General features: G+C 28.9%; 1 protein-coding gene across 6 annotated transcripts; it reads left to right on the top strand.

Moving 5' to 3' along the window:
- The first annotated feature begins 15,248 nt into the window (after positions 1–15,248).
- On the top strand, positions 15,249–22,695 carry LOC111031864. 6 transcript variants are annotated; one of them, XR_002604254.1, is made up of 8 exons: positions 15,249–15,889; positions 17,830–17,948; positions 18,020–18,097; positions 18,163–18,319; positions 18,556–18,655; positions 19,166–19,293; positions 21,687–21,895; positions 22,009–22,695. XR_002604254.1 is itself a non-coding variant. In XM_022311990.1 (4 exons), the coding sequence occupies exons 2-4, from the start codon at positions 15,748–15,750 to the stop codon at positions 18,348–18,350; spliced, it is 408 nt and encodes a 135-aa protein (XP_022167682.1). In that variant the 5' UTR covers positions 15,249–15,421; positions 15,489–15,747; the 3' UTR covers positions 18,351–18,402. The 6 variants fall into 6 exon arrangements, 3 of the variants coding, with proteins under 3 accessions (XP_022167682.1, XP_022167678.1, XP_022167671.1); XR_002604257.1 differs by having other exon boundaries at positions 17,830–18,097; positions 21,687–21,749; positions 21,856–21,895; XR_002604252.1 differs by having other exon boundaries at positions 17,830–18,097.
- The last annotated feature ends 232 nt before the right edge of the window (positions 22,696–22,927 follow it).

Raw genomic sequence — 22,927 nt, 5'->3', positions numbered from 1 at the left:
CACACACACTGATGAAAGACTGTGGATACACTATAGTATAAATACATTGAAAAAAATAATACTTTCTAGTTTTTAACACAAATAATTGTCATTGCTAATATTAGTGAAAAATTAAATTAAATATTAATAAGCTGAAATAAAAAGTTTGATAAAATTAATCATGTTCAAACTTCAAATAAACAGCTTCTAGTTATATCCAGGAATGGACAGTATTTCAATTAAATGTATTTAAAATATATTTTGTATTAATTAATTGTATTATTAGTAATTTTTATTTTATATTCAAACACATTTGTGTTTTATGTTTTATAAAAAATGCTCAAAATACAAAATAAATAATAACTGATAGGTAATACAATTCTCAAGATTGAATTTAAGCTCAGTTACAAAATAATAACGACCTTTACTTTTGTTAAACGAAAAAATAATATACTATTCTGTAGCCTGTAGGCATAAAATAAAAAGCAATAAAAGCTGAAATCTAAAAGGAGTAAAAGTGGAGCTTAAATTTAGGGGATTCTGGGTATCTTATATTAATATTTTTTTTTGTAAAAATAACAAATTGAAATGATGTTCATTACATAAAAATTAAAAAATTAAAAACTTTTTTTAAAATACTTATGTCAACCAATTATTACCTATTTAAATGAATCTTAAGGTGTATGTATCTTTTATGTAATATTGCAATTCAGGACGTTGTAGCCATTTACATTATACAGTCAATTGTCAATTACTTACATGTTACTGATAAATGCCAAGCATCATATTTTAACACTTTGTAGACTTAGTTCTATAGTGGCTATTCATTAATAGTTCATTATTGTATTATGTATGAAAATAGTTTATTATAAGTCTATTTAATGGTAAAATATTTGTGTAAAATATATTTATTGGTACTCGGGAGTATTTAAATTGTATTTTAAATACGTAATTCTAAACTTAGAAACTTAGAATTTGGACAAAATTCGTAAAAACCCACGAAAATTAACATATTATATTTAGTTAGATATTCATAAACAATTTTATATTTATATCTAAGATTTAAAAATGTAATGCAAGATTATTAACAAGTTTTTCTATCTTTATCAAAAAAAAAAATTTCTACCAGAAAGTCAAATTAAATTTAAATGAGCATTTAAAGTTCAAATTTTTACAACATTGGATATTTTCTCGATTTCTCTTGTAGAGATTTTTTTATTTAGTTGTAATTCAATAACAAATTATACTGTAGAAACTTGCAATTTACACCAAATGTTTATTTAATCAAATCATATACATGATAAGATTTTCAAAATATTTTGACTCGTTTTAAGTATTTGACATTTTCAATTTTCATTTTTTTTTTCTATAAATGTCGATAAAATTGTATTGGTTGTGTCAAAAAGCATGACAATTTAATACAAGACTCTTGATAACTTGTTACAATAGCAGTTGAAAAATATTAAAAATATATAAGAACAATTTTTTTTTATAAACATTTAAAGTTCAAATTTTTACAATATTTATCAAATTGAAAATTGAAAATTATTTTATAGTTAAAAATGTATGAGATTTTCAATTTTTATAGCTAAGGATTGAAAGTTTAAAACAAGTTTCCACTTAAGCAGTTTTTTTCCATAACTAGGAAATCTAAAAAAATGTATTATTATTAATTAATATTTTTTTACAGATATTTTAAGTTCAAAATTGGACAAAATTGCATATTAACACAAAGAATAACGTTTATCATTTTGTTGTAATTCGGTTCCTAAACAGCCCAATTTTACATAGATATATTTAATATTTTTCCAGCATCACTCATAATTTAAGAATAATTCAACTTACCGGCTACCATATTAATAATAAGTAATAACAAAAAAAAATATCCTAAACTGACATACCGTCACAGAATCGTTTTTCGTATTCAATGATTTGATATCATTGAATTCAAATTTTATACCAGTCATTACAGTGATCTCTTACCTAATGTAGAGCAGAGCGACATCCACTTACCCCCTTTTTTAAATTGTTTAAACCCATTTAAATTATTAGTGAACAATACTAAATTGGGTTAGTGTTATATACTTTAATTCATTTTGTTAAGAGGAAAAAACTAGTATACTACCGACATACATAATATTCGTCTTATACAGACAATTTTACATTCAGAACAATTAATTAGTAATTTCTAAGATTATGGTGAATTTTCATGTAATACAACTCAAATGAAAAAATATTATCCATGAACCCACAGATATTTTAAATATTTTAAAAAGTTTAGCTATAAAATATGTACTCCTTACTAAATTTAAAATTAAAATATAAAAAAAAATATTTGGTGCCCAATTTTTCTCGCCTTAACATTTTCTAATAGATCAATTTACTCTAACATTAAAAATAACAGAATTAAATTTGTTCCATTAAACATACAATTTGGTATGTTATGCTTTTGTATGATGGAAATATCAGATATATAACGTCCTCTTATTAGTAGTAAAAATATATATTTTAAACTTGAGTTTCAGCCTCAGTGTTAAACAGAAATTATAAAAACATAATATATAAAATTTATCTATTGATGAATATATTGAAAGATGTTCATGCTCATTATAGTCAATATTGTGGTTTGTACACAATATTAATTTATGTATTTATTTATTAATAAATAAACTATAATATGTGGAACATTTTTTAATATGGGATTGCATGTATAATTTTAATATTCACAATAATTATAATAGTTATTACATATTTTAATTAAACCTCAATAACATTATCAAAAATAAATTATTTAGCTAGATTAATATAAACAAAATAATAATAGTAGAAATAAAATTGTTCTTTAAAATATTTACCTAAAATGTGTTCTATATATTTCATCTGATTAATGTAGTTGAATCATGAAATTGTGTTGGATATAAATTTGTATTAGTTATTACAAATTTTAAAATGCAAATAGTTTTGTAAAACTTTGACATTTAATGGTTTTGAAAAATAAAATGTGGTGGTAATTTAAAAAAATAAATAGTATTTTATTAAAAAAGAAAAATAATTAATATTCATAGTAATTAAGTCTGACAATGATATACCATCACTACATCATGATTTTTCATTCCTAATTTTGCCGGAGTGTCAGTAACATCTATAAGTTCCCCTTCAAATTTGAAAACCGAAGTTTCCAACGAGATACCCTAAAACATAAAATGTTTAAATGTTAAGCCAGCAAGACTACAAATAAATAAAAATACAAAAAATACAAAATATATAAAAATTAAAAATTAAAAATATACAAAATTAAATAATTGGTTTAAATAATATGATAATTCATCATTACGTCTTATACAGGGTATGTTTTCAATATTAGTACACAGTTTCTGTGTTGTTTTATTTGTAGTCTGTACATTTCAGCAGTTTATATAAAATTTGTTTAGTTCTAATATCAGTGAATTGGCATATTATTTAACTTAACTTTGATATTTTAATAAGGTGTTAATATTACGGTTTAAAAAAAAAAATTGTATTCAAATATGAACTGTTATATGAGAATTTTCCACACATTTTGTTAGTTGCTACAGTTACACACTTGTTGATAGTTAATTGTCAACAATAAATGCAGATTCTCGCCTCTCTTAAAAGCAAATAAGATATGCTTATTGCAGTAAGTAACTTTAATCTATTTATGTTATATAGGCTGTTAAAACAATTTAAATTTCAGAAACAAAACTCTAAATAATACTTAGTTTATTCAATTTTGTACTTTAAAATGATTGTGTTTACATTTTTAACTGCGTTCTTCTAAGAAAGTGTTGGTATCAGTATTTTTTTCTTAAATTGCAGGTAAGTAGTCTATAAGTGTTAAAATATAACTGTAACTGACAAATATGACTTAAACAGTATAAATTATAGTATAGAGAATTCTGTATTATCATAGTCGACAATTTGGTAATAGTTTTGTTTCTAGACTACATGGTTTTTAAACTTAATAATTCTGAATTTAAGATAAGATAACATAGAAATAATTACTATTAAACAATTAAAATAACACTAAATTGACTTTCTTTTACAGTAAATCATTCCAATTTGGTGAATCTTACTAGAGTAAAATGGAAAAAGCGAATGAATATAATACAACTTATAAAATGTGACTAAAAATAAACAAACGTAACATAAAAATCATATTTATTTGCCTCTATGATGTAAGTGGCCTAATCAATACCTATTTAAATTGTATAAAAATATTATGAACTGATTTAGAATAATACCAATATAATATTGAAAATAATAATTATTTGAGTTTAATTCACTTGACAAATAAGATTATGAACATTAAATAGTATTTTGTTAATCATATGCACATGGATGGATCTAGAGGGCAGAATGCAGAGGAATAAATGAAGAAAATTTTCAATTAGAACAAAAATACTAAAAACATCACTTGGTATACTACATACGTATATACTTATATATACATACTGCTACTGCTGCAGTCTGTGAGAACTTTTATAAACATGGCTTTCAAAGTGTCTAGTGTACTAGTAACTTCTATTAGTAGTTACAACTGAGTGAGTTTAATACCTCAGTGTAACTTACAGCGATACTGTTGTTTGCTAAAAATTAGCTAGTACATTTTTACAAAGCAATCAATGTTTAAGTGAGTTCTTGATGAAATACATATTTATAAATAATTGTTAAATTAAAATATTTTATGGTAATTTTTGTCTAAATTCAAGTGAGTTGAACTGTAATGGTTACAGTTCAGACGATGGTACACCTGCACAGGTACAGTTTCTCCATCTTACAAATGCTAACATGGCAAATTTTATGTTCTGAATAATTAATTCAACTCAGTTGTAATTATTATTGGAGCGAATTGACCTGTTATGAAATTTAAAATGAGAATATTATCTAGTAAACCTCTTAGGGGTGTTCTTTAGATTTTAATTTTAAAGCGACTTATGAGTGTTTTAAAATTTTTAATTGTTTGTGCATTTTAAAATAAATACTTATAACTAGTTAAAAAATTAAAATCTAAGAAAATCCTATGATAATAATAATTATAATTACTAGATAATATTCTTACTTCTAAATTTCATATTAGGTGAATTCACTCAAATAATAATCATGATATAGTTAAATAGATTAGTCAGAATATACAATTGTTATGTTATGCATTTGTAAGATGGAAACAGCAGATAGAGACAATACATGTGGGTGTAGTTCCTTTAAAAAAATATAATCTTTAATAGCTTATACTCACAGTTTTTTCACAATAGACTATCATCAATTCCTTAAATAGGGTAGTTTTTTCAATTTTAAATTTTTCAATTTTATCATCTATATCAAAAACTTTTAGTTTTATGATTCCAGTATCCTATAACACAAGAAGTTTTTTTAATAATAATTGAGGTTTAAAAACTAATTAAATTTAAATGTTTACCAAATTAGTTTATATTCAAGTATTCTTATTTTGAAAATAGATTTGAGAAACGTTCAACATAAAAACTGTTTTGGACAAACTATAGTTGAATTATGTGAATTGAACTATTATAATAGAAAGTATGAACCATCTAATACTCTCATTATCAGAAGTTTTTTGATTTCTTATGTCAAATATCATTTAAGTATCAATGATAATGACATATTTGTGAGCACGGATAGACTAGATAGTTCTGAAGTGCTGCATCGGCAATATTTTTTGGGCCTCGGTGTGGCAAGTTATATAGTCACTTGGTCACAGTCAGTGGGCATGGTAATCCATTATTTAATATAAGTTTATAAATGGATCTGAACAATTTTTTCATTAGATAATTAATAATTTTTACCTGCCTAATTTATAACATATAGAAACATAGTCAAAATTATGAATTATATTATTATAGCCACAGAACTATTTATAGGTAACAATAACACAGCCTATCTGTGTATTATACAATTAATAATTTTAGTTGCTCAAAATTTATTTGGAAGTTTGTAAAAATAGGCAGCTTAATTCAATAAAAATGTTGCATTTGTGGTTAAAGTCTGCGAATGACTATAGTCAATGATAATAATTCTCAACTGTATTTTTGTGTGTCAATCATGGTTGTAAATTTTAAATTCGAGATAAATCATAAATGATGATATTTTGTATGACTACCATCACTTCTAGAATAAACTTAACAACCATCAATAAGACTAGACACCATTGTACGATTGCGATTTTGACAATATCGATTATTTTAACCAGAAAAAATACACGGACAGGATAGAAACAGACGCAATGAAATACTAATTGTAAGGCGGAAAATACGGTGAGAGAAAACGGTCGGTTGGATGCTAAAGTCACAAGACGTCCGGCGTTAGCGTGTGACCAGCACAACAGTATGTCCGCTACGCGAAACAGTGGACGCGACCGGTCATCTTATTTTACCGGACGGCCGAAGCAAATTGATAGCATGCAAAATCTCGTGTTTTATTTATTTTTTTACAAGCGCTAAGCAAAATCGTTAATATACTTACTTTTTTTTTTTTGCCCATTTTTAAATTTTTATAATCGTCAAATAATTCTGACAAACGGTAGGGTACAGAATTCGTAAGCTAGCGACTTAAACAAGCGTAGTAATGGAGCGAACCCAGCGGAACTAGAGAACCATGTTGTAGTCATTGATAATAAATATATGGATAGACCTTCCAAAAGATGATATTTGAGGCTTTATTTATTTTATATTTAAAGACTACAAGCTTTTTTTTCTAATAAATAATGTTAGTGCTTAATAATAATCATTATACAATAATACAATATAGGTTCCTATCAGTGTTAGGATTAGAGATAAGAAGACCAAACTCCGAACACAAAACATGGCACATGAAAAGTCACACGGTTATTCTGCCACCAGGAGCGCATCGTTCGATAGCAGTGCTACGATTTACCACATATTATACGTACTTTACTATAAATGTACGTTATTTTTGAATTTTTTGAATTCAAATGAATTATAAATTATGATTTATAATTCATTACCTAGTTATGTTAAAGTATACCTAAATGTATAATAAAAGTTCAAAAGGTGTTTGTTATAAAAAAAGTTTAAAATTCACAACATTCTATAATGACTCAGGTTTACGAGTCTGATTAAAAATAAGTCTAATATACATCTCTGTATGTAAAGGAAAGTCAATTCAGTAATAATCAACGCAGAGCCGAACCTATTTGAGTAATCAAATTTAAATTTTGAGGATAGATTAATATTAAAATTTCAAGTTTCACTAAGAAAGGATTTTTCAAAATGTCAAGACTTAAAAGGTTTGAAATCGGCAAAAATAAATTGTTTACGTACAAATTGTACATTTTTAAACATATTTTACAGCACGGTGACCATTTGGTGTTCATTGCGACATGCAACCATAACTTTTTGTCCACCTAACTATGTGTTTAATCGCCGAGTAGATATGAATTGTTCCGAGAAGTAAAATTCTACAATCTATCTATGTATATAAAAATTAATCCCTATTTCCCTTAGTCGAGGCATCACGCTTATCGCTTATCATTTAAATCTTCTATCTTCTATCTATGATATAAAACAGTTAATTTATACTTTCTTAGTTTCTTAATTTCGCAGTGGAATCAATCGAAGATAAATGAAAAATTTTACTGTGAGTTTTTTGATAAATTTTGAACGAACTTAAGTCACCCACCCGTGGGCCACCGTGCCATGCAATATTGAAATGTTTATAGGTATACAATTTGCACTTTTGTTTTAATTAATTTTATTAATAAATTATATTAATCTAATTTTAATTTCAACTTTCTTAATTTCTTAGCAGAACTTGGTATTTTTCAAAAATTTTTTGGTGACATTGGTCAATCGAGCAGATCTAGTTTAAGCATGCATCAAATCGAATTTTAGTAAATTGCTTACCAAGGTGGCTGTCAGCTGAGTTACACTTATAGCCGCTTGTCGGCATGTACACGTTCAAAATAATTAATACAATTAAAATTAAAAATATTATTCATATAGACTATAGAGGGTGCACCTAGAGGGGTCCGCAATCCACCAATCCACCGCAGGTGGACAGCCTACTTGATAATATACTGCTCACATTATCACAAGCGAGTCTCACATAGAGTTGGCATTTTTAAAAGACAACGAAGTGCATATTGTCCTATAACTAGGGCAAGTAGTATTAATTATAAATACACTTTGTTTATATTTAATAGACTATAATAGCCATTAGGTGTGGGTGTCCATCGATACACATGTAACACACTGTTTGAGATAATTCTTTAGTTCACATGTTCACAAGTTATAATTAGGTATTCAAGTAAATCATCAATTAGATGTTTTTAGTCTTGGCCATGCAATCAAAAGGTTTTTTTTTTAATTTTAAATTAATACATTTATAATAATATTTAATTGAGTCCCTAATATTCTTCTGGCCCATACAAAATCTACAAAACATCGTTACGATAGATTTGACTAGTATAAATTATTTTTGTCTCTCGAAGTATATTTTGACGTATTGATCACTACTAGTCTAGCTAAGCTGCCTCTCACATCGTCTACTTGCGTCGTGTTCCGTACATCACTTGCAGTATCAATCGTTATTTCGTTTTCACGCTGAAGTCATACAATTTAACATGTCTACGGTGGCTACTAACGACAAACCCGTTGTTAACCTGCAGTGGACGGAAGGAGAAAAAATGCAAATATTTTCGAAGAGTTGAGGTTAGCCAAGTTCCACATTCCGGCTACGTTTTCGCCACGGGTCGGAACATGGCTGGCGTTGAGAAGACACTCGTCTACGCCGAACGTGGCCGCCAGGATTCGTCGTCAGACAGCAAGAGACTTCGAAATCCAACTCCGTTTGTCCACGTCGGTCGCGCAACCCCGCAATCCTCATGAGCTGCCCGCAGTGCCGGAACAGAACGGGCACCCATCCTGCAGTCCTGCACCGGACCACGAAGTGTCTGTCGCGAAGTATGCGGGACACGACGCGTCGCTGCAGGATAACGGTGCTGTGGAGTCCGACGGATGAGCAGAACGGAAGTGACACCTCGTCGTGTGCGTCCGTGAAGCCGGCGGCGGTGCCTGAACTCCCTGCAGCAACATCGGCCAAGGTCCGGGAACTCGATGAATTTGCAAGAGACCGTTCAGGGCGGGGTCAATGGTCGTCGGCGCCCAATATACGCATACGTTTCAAACTGACGGACACACCGGAACCGGCAGATCTCGGGGATTGCAGTGAAGCCTCCGGTCAGAAATTAGTCGACGACTCTGCCCATCCTAGACGGCGTCGCAACATGTGGAGCCGGACGAAGAGATTCGTCCGGCGCATGTTTTGCTGCGCCGCCGTTTAGGATGACCCTGACGTTTTTATGGTTGCATGCGGGGCCGTAGCTAGGCACTGGCAAGAGGTCATTTGCCAGGGGCTTGATTTCGCATCGAGTTTCAGTTTCAATTGAATTATGATAATTTACAAAAAAAAATGTATGTATATATATATACCAAAATAATAATATTTTCTAGTATTTCACGATTTGTGATTTTTGAAGGACTTTCCGTGACATCAGTAAGTTTTCTCTTGAGTTGGTTTGAAAACAGTTTATGTTTTAATAAATTTATTGGCAGTTTTTCGTGGTATCGATGGTCAACATCAGATTTTAAACTTCTGTCAGACACCGCAGCAGCTCGTTACCGTAATGGGTTCGACGATCGGTTTTTGATTTCAATCGCTGACGCACATTGTATATGTATAAGGCTAGGAAATTATTGTAGCACTTAAGTTATTGCCTCATATTGGTGAAGTGATCAGTGCTTATTTCCCACGAGTTTATTATATACATATTATAATGTACTACCGCCTTTAGTATACCGATAGGTCAAGGGTCACCAACTGGCGGTCCGCGGTCCCATTTTTACGGACCCTGCAGCAGACGGCGGTTACGTAAATAAATAATTTTTTATTCGGTTTGACACTTAACATGGTTAGGGGGCACTAAAGCACTGACATTATGCCCTCTGCAGAGCAATTATTATACTATCTATCTATATGTATATAAAAATAAATCCCTATTTCCCACATTCGAGGCATCACGCTTATCGTTTATCATTTAAGACGTGCCCATCTATCTTCTATCTACGAACAAAACAATTAATTTATAATTCTTAAGGCTTATTTCACAGTGGTGAGTGGATCAATTGGAAGATTAAATAAAAATTGTACAGTTAGTTTTTTGACAAGTGTTTGTTTTTCATAGTTAGTTTAAGCAATAACGCTGAAAATTTTAAACAAACTTAAACCACAGAACTTGCAATGCTGCAAATCAATTATATACAAGAACAAGTTAAACACATAATTTGACAGACAAAAAGGTCAGGTTGCAGGTAGCTGGGAACCCGCGGACCGCCGTGCCAAACAATATGCGTAATGGTATACAATTTGCAAGTTAATTTTAATAATAACTAATTTTCCGGGCAACCTTCTTAATTTTTTAGTAAAACTTGGTATTTTTAAAATTTTTTTGGGTGACATTGATAAATCGGGCAGATCATGTTTAAGAATGCATCAAATCGAATTTTAGTACATTGCCTACCAAGCTGACTGTCGGCTGAGTTGCACTTATAGCCGCTCATCGGCATTTACACAATCAAAATAATCATTGGCGCAAATAGGGGGGGGGGGGGCTTCGGGGGACTTAGTCCCCCCTCAAATTTCGTTCATGTCCCCTTAGTTCAGAATCTTATAATTAGTACTAATTTGTTATACTCTTTGGTACTAAACATGTTTATTTTATAAAAACTTAACCAAATTACGAAATACAATTATTGAAAATAAATTGTTATTATGATAGTTTTTGAGGACAACTATGGATCACACTAGGTTCTCAACTCTATCTATGCTAGTAATTGCTACATATTGAGAGGGATTTATCTAATTATATAAATACAGAAGACATTTTAAATGTATTTTCTGAAAAAGAACAGATAATTTTGTTAAAATAAATATATTCTAAAAATGTAATACTTTGTTTTTTTTACATTGATAATGATTATAGCTGAGTGGATGGGTGATTTTATGGAGGGCGTTCCCTTCCAACAATTGTTTACCTACATTGTAGGCTATGGGGAGGGGGGCTTAAGTCCAACCAACAATTTTAGTCAATTTGAGTCTATGAAAATAATTAATAAATTAAAATTGAACATATTGTTCATGCAGAGGGTGCACCTAGCGGGGTCCTCAATCCAAAACGGGTAGAGATAGCCTACCTTATAATAAACTGCTTAGGTACTTTATCACAAGCGTGTCTTATAGAGTTGTCATTTTTTATGGACAGTTAATCTGTCTACTGACGATCGCACGTAGCAACAGCAGCAACCGCTATATTTATGAAAACGTAAGAAGGAATGCCTATGGTTACTAGGCCCTTGTTTATTGTTTCTTATCTGTGTTATTCAGGTAATGATGAATCATTATTTATATTGAATATGATTTGGGTTATTTGATATTAATAATAAAAAGGTACTATAAATAATAATAATTGCACTCAATACTCAATTTAATGTTTGTGTATCAAATGCGCGTTTTGTCATAACTTTTGTTATAAAATAAATTAAAATTATATGTAGGTTAAAATACATGTAAAATAACACAAACATTTTTGAAAACAAAAAAATAATAATTAGCCAATAAGTACATGATGATTAAATTATGTATACTTGATAGCGGACCATAAAAAGGTTAAGAACCGCTGACCTAGTACATATATTAAAATGTAATTAATATTATGACTTAGTTGTTTGTTATCGCTCCGCCATAAATACAATATATATATTAAAATAAACAATAAAAATGAAAAAATATATTGTACACGAACGTTTAAAAAAAAAATGTCAATATTTTATATAATTGTATACATAAAACTTGAATTTAAAAAAATGTATTAAAATTATAAACTTTGAGAAGACATTTGTAGGACCCAGAAGTATATGAAATGGGCAGTTGTGCGTTTTGGTAGTCTAGAACCAGTTAGCCAATTATTAACTCTTAAACAATAATTATACTGATATTTTCCAAATTGTTTGTATAGGTTAAATGTTAGAACGAAGTAGGAAAGAAGTATAAAAACGAAAGCAAGCAACATACTAATGCTATAATACCGAACCTACTGATGATATTAAATGTAACTAGTATCTATTTCCTAAAATATATCATCTATCACAAGCTTAACACGATAGTTGTAATAACAATAACAACATAGCTACTAATGCAACTATACGGCTGGGTGATAACAAACAAGAGTGGCGTAAAGATAAATTGTATACGGTGTACTGGCGGGGCGATGACAAACAAGTAGCAAATAACTAAATGAAGAGTAATAATTTAATTTAGTCATCGTAATGGAAAATAATTGAACAAGGTGGACGGGTGCCTCAAATTTTGCATTATTTTAAGATATCTCATTAAGAATTTTGTAAATATCTTTGGTCACCAACACACTAAGGTTTAGAACCACTCTTCTGCATATTATGTATAATAATTGTGATATGGATGATACCATACATGACTAATAATATATTTTCGTAGAATCGTTATGATAGAGAAATGTGTAAGAGATTCTACTGAATGCGTCTAATATTTATTTGTTTTATTTTATTTTATTATATTTATTTATTTATTTATTTATTTATGTAATTAAGGACTATTGTATCAAATATTCTAGTGATCATTCCAGAAGATAATAAAACTTAATCATTAGAAATTTAAAAAATTACGTAAATCGAAAAAAATTACAAACATCTCGGGCGGCCGTGCCAAACCATAGGCCTATCGCACAATATTTACGGTTTTAGCTGTCGCCGATTCGATCTCACCTACCTGACGTTAATAGTCTCCTAAGCCTTGGTACCTACGAGATAATCTACTCGGGTGATTATCAATGCCAAAATTCGAGCATAAAAGCCGTTTCTGTTCAGCGACAAATACTGCATTAAACCGATTGAACTCTTATGAGTTATATGTAATAAAACCTTGAATCGCATATTTCTACGTATTCGGTGTGTGTATACCATTTGTAGTTACATACATGTTATACTCAGACACTCAGTTATGTAAATATCTAAACAATGTTTGAATATTATTCATTCAAAGAAAATTAATTACCTGAACGTTATTATTGCTTATAAATATATAATATATTCACAAAATTAATTATAGAAATGTCAATTTATAAATATGCTACCTATTGAATGACAGTACATTGCAACTTTTCTGTTGAGTTTTGTTAAAATATAAAATATTTTATTTTAAATAGTGACACAATATATTGACATATTATTCTGTATTAAATTAAATATATATCTTTGATAATTTATTATTCAAAAAATATAGTTTTAAACATTTTTGTTTTTTATAACACAAGGTAATAGGAACAAATAATAATACAAACAAAAATATCCAATTAAAATAAAGTATAGGCACGACGTCCCGGAACCAGGAGGCGAAGCCACTATAATATACTTATGTTACTTTAACAGGCAAGGTTATAATAAACTTATTAGTTTACTTGAACACAGTAGAGGTAATAGCATTAAAATTTTGAGGCAACAATTTTTTACCTATTCATCTAGACAATCACAGACCTCAAAACGCATTTATTTTGTTTAAACACAAATTTTTTCTTTAAACTTCTGTCAGAAAACGGTTTCATTTTTACTATTTCTCATCATGAAATTAACTATAGTAAGTTACAATTTGGCATTACTATTTACTGGTAGGTATATGTACTATATAATATCGAAATACTATACATCTATAATGTATACAAAACTGAGACACAACCCCTATAAAGTGTTTTTCTAGTTTTGAGTTAAAAATAGTCAAAAATGTACAAAATTGATGCAAAAGAAGAATTTCGAAAAAATTAATTCAAATAAAAAAATGTATTAATCTAAATAATAACAATTTTTAGTTTCTTAATTGACTAGTGTCTTCCTAGTAACAAAAGAAAAATTATATAAACTGACAAAAATAATAAAGAATATTAAAAAGTATTATATTTTATATATTTATTAAGAATATTAAAAAAGTATTATGTTTTATAAATTAAGTCAATAGATATACATTTTTTATTGTCATATATATTAATAATTTCTTCATAAAATGGTTCATATGCTTTGAGCTGTTGGATTAATAATTTTTCAATGGATATTTTAGATTTAGACGAAGAACTTAAGCGCTGTTGAGAAATACTGTTTCTAAAATAAGTCTTGATAAGTTTCAGACAAGAAAAACTTCCTAATACAGAATCGCTAATAAATGAAATGGTTAAAATTAATGAAAATAACTTGTATACTTCAGGCATAACTTCCTTTACCCATCTTTTTAAAAAATCTTAATCATTTCATAAATGTGTGTTAGGTTATGATAATGGACATTATTATAAAACACTTCTAGTTCTACTTTTAATTTATTTTCATAAGGAAAAATATTTGAGCAGGTTTTTATTAAATTGCATCATAACAGGGGTGACAAACCTTTTGAACACTACATGCCAAAAATTACCTTTTTTTTCGATCGTGCTATGAAAAATATTTTGTTATACTCGAACATACTAAACGCAATATTATGTAATATATATTATTATTTTATCTACAGATAAAATTGAATAATGGTTATTGACCGATAAAAGCCGAATGCTCAAAATATTTTGAGTTAGTAAGCCATTCAAATGCCCAGGCATCATACTAGCACCATCATATCACTAACCAACCAATATGTCTTCAATAATAAACTCTAGAAAAAGGGTCGTGATTAAATTAAATAATCCTTCAGCAGTCTGGTCTTCGCTGACATCATAAAAACCAAAAAAATGTTCAACCAACTTGGACTTATTACTTATGTACCTATCTTAGAATTATAGAACATTGTGTTTTCTGATTTATGTCTGCTGTATCATCAATTTGTACAGAATAATGCATTGTTTAATTTCATGTTTAATATGATTTTCTAAATATTCAGATATACATGGAAATGATTACATTTTGTATGATTATTGATGTACCTGTAAATTTATTCTGCAACGATTTGTAATGTGTTTGTACTTCTAATGAACAAATACTAAAATGTAATTCAACTAACTTTTTAAAATTACCTTTATTAATGGAATTTGAACTTTCATCAATAAACAATACAACACTAAAAATAAAATAAAAATTATAATTAATCAATACCAGCACATATGATAATAATTGATACTAGAAAAAGAATGATAGTGGTAATATTTACGAACGACGACGACCGTCTGGTTCGAGTGACAACTTGACGATTCGGTTTGAATTTTGGTGGAGAATAGCGACGGCGACTGAATGCCCACTAACATCGATTCTATCCCTTATTATTCGCCACTTACAGGTGATTACTCGGGTACAGGACAGGTGGTACGAGTTTCAACAGTTTCATACATGTGACGTATAACGGCCTCGCAATTCACTGTAGGGCCAATAACACTCATATGAGTATTATCGTTATAGTATAATATTATTTGGCGAGTACGAACGACACACGGCACGACCGACCACTGTATCGGAAACGTCGCAATGCCGGCGAAACGAATTAACGCAGGCTATGGAGGTGTGGAGGCACAACGACGGACAAGGCGGCACTACAACTCATGTTGCGTAAAACACAATGCCGTCTCGAACATAGGTAAAAGACAACGAAGGGGCGTATATCGGCTGGAAAAAACAACGCTACGACGGCAGTAGTCCAGCAAAGGTCGTTGGATGACTGATGAGGTTAAGTGTCTGCGGTGTCCACGGTGGAAGTGCGTTATCGGCAACGGCATACAAGGTGAACGGAGCGGACGGCATATATATTAGACGCAATGTCTGTGCCTCGATCGCGGTGTGCGAACAATGTATGGTTAAAATAGGTACGTAAAAAGAAAAAAATTCATATGCGTTGCGTGTGGCTGTAGTGTATCGCGTATGTGTATAAACGTAAGATCGCAAACTTTGGAACTTCTAAAATAATAGTTTCCGGGAAAAAAATATTGCCCCATTATTTTAACCATGAAAAACAAGTCGGTTAGGTCGGTAAGTGCATTTGTTCCCTGCAGAAGTGTCAACTTCTATGATTGGGTGTAGAATCAAGAATTAGGTATTATCTAGTCAAAAAAAAACTAATTGTTTAGTATAACTTTTTAACACGTCAAGGAGGGGGCACGGAAGTATTATAATTTTTCAATTTCTGATTGATTATCTGATTAGTGATTAGTAATAAAGTATTGTTTGTGATACAATTATGTTTACCTTCTTTCATATAGATAGGTGTAAAAATTATTTATGAATTAGGTATATGTACCTAGATAGTTAAAGTTTAATCTTGCAGCATTAATTTTAACTAATTAAACAGTAATTTTTGATTAAAAATGCCTTATTTTAATCAATAAGAACTACCGAACCATTTGGAAACAACTTACTTTTTACTTAAAAACAAAATATACTGTACACCATATGTAATAAGAGTAATAGCAAAGCTAAATAATATATAACTTACTATTTTTTTTCATTAAAGAAGAAAGCCTCGACCGTTGGCTTATTTTACGTATGGGTACTGAAATAAATTAAATTAAATTGGACAATCCAATGTCTTTCATAAACAATAATGTATTTTGGATGGATTCTTTGTTGGTGTCCAGTGAGTTGAAGGTGTTTAGGTATGTTGTATTTTTGTAGGGCCTCTTTAGTCTACATTCAGTAATGTGTTTGATCGAAGTTGGATATCCACGTGTAAGACATGTTCTTGATGCCTCTTTTTCATAAGATAGCTATGTATGTAGTGGGTATGACCCATTCTGATGCGATTTAATACAACATTATCTCTTCTTATGAGGTGCATTGGGTTATTCCATTTCTCTGTTGTTCGTTTAATATTGTGTTAATTTTTAGCCATTCATTTTGCCATTTATTTTTAACTCGATTGTAGCTCATTTTTTTTTTTATATCTTTGTCTGATTTTATATTCCAGATGATTCTTTGATGTGGGTTATTGGCATTTTCCTTAGCAAGTATGTCCGCTCTTTCATTACCAATAATTGGTAATTATAATTATTATTCCGTAGTACCCGATAATCCATGAAAAGATTATGTTGTTGTCAAATTGTATTAGTCAAGTTGATTATTTTATTTGTGATAATATTATCGTTATTAATATTACCAAGACTAGTTTAAGTGCTTATGGAGTCTGTTAAAATGATGTACTTTTTATTTTGCAAGTGGGCACTTATTATACAATATATGGCTTTATATATAGCGAGTGCCTCAGATGCAACTATGCTACAATTATCCGAAAACCTCACAGAAAGGTCGGTTTGTTGGATAACCACAGAAAACACTCACCCCTTTGTCTGTTTTTGAGGCGTCTATACTATATATATATGTATGTGGTCCAGTAATTTGTTTATTACTTCAAAAAACATTTTTGTATGTGTGATTTGAAGTTTCTTTTTTGTTGTAATATAATATTGATACATCTTATGAGCATTTTGTTGTTGTCCATGAAAGTGTTACAAATATTTCTCCAATCAATATATTATTTATTTCTAATTTGAGTTCTCGCTCTTTTTTTAAAATTCTTTTATTCATAGGTTGATTTCTTGCACTAATAGGTCATTGTTAACTTAATTGATGTATAAAAATGTTTTATTAATTTGACTTTTAGTTGAATTGGAAAAAAAATACTTAATTGAGTTAAAACAAATTCATTAAATTGCCCAGCCTTGCATTTTTATAATCGTAAATGGAAGTTGTTAAACACATTTATGATAAATTAATAGTAACTACCTAACAGTTACAATAATTATTCTTTCAGATCAGATTCTGAAAATAGTAATAATAACGTGCTTAAAAATTGATACAATTAAAAAAGTATAAAGAAAGTAGACCCTCACTTTTTAAAAAAGAAACGTTATCCTAATAAATTGTCTTCAGGTAAACTATTTATTATTTATTATGCAACTAAAAGTACCTAAAAGTTATAATAATTATTATTTTCGAATCAGTTACATTTATACCATATCACCAATATGCAGAAGGAAAAAAAAGAGGTTTCGTTGTTGAAAATAATAATTCATCATCTGGTAAACTATTTATCAATTATAATATAACTTATAGTGTTTCACTAATATAATAATTATTCTTGCAGAACTAGATAAGGACTTTTATATTCTACTTACATTCAATAGTCTACGTGCAAAATGTTCATGGTGCAATGAAAATGATGGAAAAGAAATATTGTGTGAATGCTGTGTCTGTTATAGAAAATATCATGATTATTGTCATATTCCTATAATTGTTTCCAGGTATACAATTGTTGAGAGTAGTAATGACTAATGATGCAAGTTAAAATGAATTATTATTTAAATTTTATGATTCATTAGGTTTGTCATAGGTATATTTATTATATAATGAGTTTATACTAATTAATATTATGATAGAAGTGAAAATATAAAAAAATTATGGCGGCGCACAATGTGTAAAGATATGAATACCACATCAATGAATTTAGGCAAAGATGATGACCCAGAAAATGTTTCAGGTGGCAGGGTTGGGCGAAAAATCGCTGAGCCTATTTTAATGGAATAGTACTGTAACCTCGGAAGCAGTGATATTTTCAAAAAACGTCCTATAAAGAAGTTGTAAGTTTGATAATAACTATTAATTAGGTAACTCTGAAATTATTTATATTATTTTATTTTGTAGTTTCTGATGTATTATAAACGCATTATTTGTCCTATAGCATTAAATGATGTTAGAGATTCTATGATTAGCAAAGAAATTTATAAGCTCAGTGAGATTGTATAAGATATAATACAAATATTTGTTAATGCTACATTTTACTGCTGTGTGAATTAATAACTGTTTAAATCTCTAATTATTATCAGAGTGATAATTTCATAGGTGTTACTTGGGAATACCTATCTGATACAATTTGTGTGTGGTTGATATTTTATATAAACGTAATATTATTAAACAGTTTAATTTTTATTCAAAGTTCATCTAGTAGTTATTATTGACATAGTTCTTAGACAGTTCCATAGCCCGAATGCAATTTTTATAAACAAATATGACACTGAAGATTTTTCTATTTCCCATCTTAATTTATTGAACCATTTACTATTTTTAATTTGGAATTTAAATAATTTTAGGTTGATGATACAAATTTTGATTTAGCAAGGAAATCTATAACTTATCTATGCAGTTTGTACCAAACATTTATCAATGATCCCACAAGAAATAAGCAATGGACTGTAGTCTGTCCAGATTCCGAAAAAAGGTACACTTTGAAAGCAATAATTATTTTATTATATTTTATTATCTATAATAATGTGTAAAATTCTAAATTCTTTGCCAAACCCGCCCCAAACGGAGTAATAAATTGTTTTTTCTGTCATAAACTTTACCTACACAGGTACACAGGTTCATATAATGTTAACGTTTAAAATATTTAAAAATAAATATTAAACCTGCAAGCTATAACTTGATGTATATAGATTATATTAACTAGGCACCAGATGATGCTAGAATCGTTTAAGCAGATATATAATTAAACTAAATATTCTATTTCACCCACAAACTATACCCTATACCTAATCATATTATTAAGTGCCATGGTATGTCACAACTCACAAGCATCATAAAAAATACTTAGGTGGTAAGATACACTAGGAACACAGCTAATAGGTAAAATACCTGAGTGGCAGGATTTAAATTTAAGCAAATATATCGTTTTAATGTTATTATGATAAGTTCAATCGTCATTTGATTTGTTTTGTTTAATGTTATTACACTCTTCAAAATTATTTAAATCTTTCATTTACCTAATGTTGTAAAAAAATTATAAATTGTAATTTTTTTAAAAATTAAATTATTTTGACATTTTTAAAATACAGTAAAACCTATAGATAAGATCCCTCACAGGACCGTCAAAAATGGTTTACTATTGAGAGGTGTCCGCTATAGGGAAACATTAATAAAATAATATGTATACATTTATGTCTGAAAATTTAAATTTTATTGACTTTTTAAAAAATATCTTACTTTAGGTCTATCATAACATAATTTATTACAATTATTTAGATGTAACAAAATATATTATACAAAATTACTTATTGAAAAAAAATCTGAAATTTTAGTTTGTTTTTTTTCTTATATTGCAATTTCCTCAAAATTAGACTGAAGTTGGTTAACTATTGACAATGAAACTGCATCATAATTTGTATAATAATATTGTCATAGTACATATTGTATTGTATGCACAATACATTCGTATTTTTTGGATAGCTGTTCGTTATTTAGATATATTTAAACACTCTGACTACCTAAACCTGTCTGCTTCCGTTCTTCAAAGATGTATAGAGAAGCATTATCCATTATTTTCAACGGAACTATGCCGGGACCGGAAATTGTGTCCGTTATTTAGAAGTGTCCGTTGAAAGAGGTTTCACTGTGTAACTATTTTAAAACTATAAGAGTTTTAGAGCTCAAAGGTCATGTTTTGTTATTTTTGATTGTCCTTTTGTCAGCTGATTAGTTAGTACCAGTTTAGCTTAAGATGTTAAGGTTAACAATATTAGTTACCTAGCTATAAAGTAATAAATACAGTAATATTTATTACTTAAACTAGACTTAATACTCTGATTACTAAAAACGAAAATATAATTGCATAAATGATATAGAAAGTGTGTATATAATTTTTATAATTACAACCTATATAGTCTAACCTTTTTTTTTTCCGTTTTAACCGACGACGCCGCGGGATCTGCTTTACATGTCCAAACTGCAAAACTTCACTTATAAATTTTCCAAAAAGTACTTCCAATAAATCTACTAAGGAATCTGAAAAATCCATACAAGAAAAACATTGAATAACTAGTTAAATCTTTACCTTTCATTTGTGCAAAATTTGATAACTGTAATAACAAAAAAATCGATAATATTATACTTGAATTCAATTAAATTATATTATAAAATGAACAAATAGGAGCTGAAAATAAAAGTCTATCAGAATAATTTTTCTTGTTAAAATCTTAAATGTACTACATTGAACAGCATAACCTCAGAATCTCAATTGATATAACAGGTATTCCAAAAACCCCCGATGAAAACTTTATTGCGGTTGTTGAGGAAATCACTAAAAAAACAAACTCAGATTCTTTTGAATGGTTAGGTTAGTTCTATCTTTTTATTCATATACTTAAATTTGGGGAGGAACTTTTAATATTCATTAAAAAAATACTTAATGTTACTGTAAATGATTTCAAAAATTATTTGTTAAGCCCACCTAATTTAATTAGTATAGCAATAATATTTATAGTACTTAATGTGAAAAATCTGAAAATGAATTCATAATTTCTCTGCCTTAATCCAGCTATATAAACATAAACACTTAATTCTGATTTTCATGAACAACAAACTAGATTTAGACAAAATATTAATATACATTTACCGAATTGTGTAAAAGCTTATGGACAAAAGAGAATATATTACATGGGTCTGAAATTATGTTTAACTTTAAATATTCATGGGAACAATTTTAATTATTTAATTTTTTTTTTTTGAGGAACACATTTTTAAATGTATAAAATATAATTAAAAAATCAAATATTATATATATTGTATTAAACATTAATATTAGCACTTTTTACTTTTACTATTTTTTTTTACTAGACAAGCTTGAATGCATCTGTAACTGACCATGAAACGAATAACAGAAATAACAGCTATGCAGAGGTGTGTACATTGTATTATTGTATACAAATTTATTTTTACACTGCTTTATGATAATATTATGTTTGTTCATTTATTTTTGTCGATATTTTATACTCGATTGGACAAGCTCGTATAAAAATATAACTGCATCGACCGTCAATATTCCGGTAAGTGAAAAGTGGTTGAATACGTCATGTACAACATTATAGATGTAAATATGAATTTAAGGTCCGGGGGATTTTCCTAAGTCAGTTATTACTTATTATACTTATTTCCACAGGTCCTACCATCCACACAGTAAAGGTTCATGTTTTGAAAAAAACGGTGTAAAGTTTATATTTAAACATAACAAGACACCTCAACCGCACAACTCATGATGGGGGAGTACTTGGCACGGATGTTTGTTTGTGTCCACTTGGATCCTATTGGGTACCATAATGCACCCTCACAGTCTTTGCCTTCACTGCGGTACGCTGCATTGGTGCAGTGCGACGCAATTATCGTGCATATCTATGGGCATTGGGCACTTTATAGAGAACACAAAAGAAACCAGCTTGATAAAATGGAATAAACAAATTAACCGAAAAACATTAACAATGGAGAGAATGAAAATTGAAACTACAACGATGGCGGTTGCAACAATTTGTAAAAAACAGGGTCCCTTGTTTCTACTTAGTACATTTTTCTAGTTATGATTTACAATACATAATATGTAACTTCATTTTGCTTCTTAATACGGGGATGTTTATTGTATAGGAGGGCAAACTTCTATTTCATTTTGAAATTATGAAACACTACACATGATATTATCTTAAGCATCATGGAGAAAATAAAATTATGTTTGGAAGTCAAAGACTCAATTAACAAAAATCAATCTGAACATATTTAAGTTTCAGTTTTTATTAAGATTTTTTTATACACAATAAACTTAATGGAAATCTTTTTTTTAAACTAAATGTTTTTCTTAAACTCAAAAGTGTCAATTAAAATGTGAAAATTTTAAAGCCATTGTAATTTAAAAATCTTCTAAATATGGACCTAATGTAATTTATTGGTTCAAATACTAACATTTCTATTCACATCAATATTGAATGTAAAAATATTTATAAGACCTTCAATTTATTGATTTTTATTTCTTCTAAATGTTTTTTATGAACTCAAAAATCTTTATTGTAATGGAAAATTCTTCGTGAACATTT

This window comes from Myzus persicae, unplaced genomic scaffold, assembly GCF_001856785.1.
Source record: "Myzus persicae strain clone G006 unplaced genomic scaffold, MPER_G0061.0, whole genome shotgun sequence".
In the NCBI taxonomy this organism is placed as follows: domain Eukaryota; kingdom Metazoa; phylum Arthropoda; class Insecta; order Hemiptera; family Aphididae; genus Myzus; species Myzus persicae.
Note: the sequence above shows the minus strand (reverse complement) of the source record. Positions and strands in the feature narration are given on the sequence as shown.

Bases quoted from the DNA above. Each gene is read 5' to 3' on its own strand.
- LOC111031864 (XM_022311990.1), top strand. From the start codon at position 15,748: ATGAGGTTAAGTGTCTGCGGTGTCCACGGTGGAAGTGCGTTATCGGCA. The intron at 15,890-18,019 runs GTACGTAAAAAG...TTTTCGAATCAG, and splicing joins ACAATGTATGGTTAAAATAG to TTACATTTATACCATATCAC. The intron at 18,098-18,162 runs GTAAACTATTTA...TTATTCTTGCAG, and splicing joins AAATAATAATTCATCATCTG to AACTAGATAAGGACTTTTAT.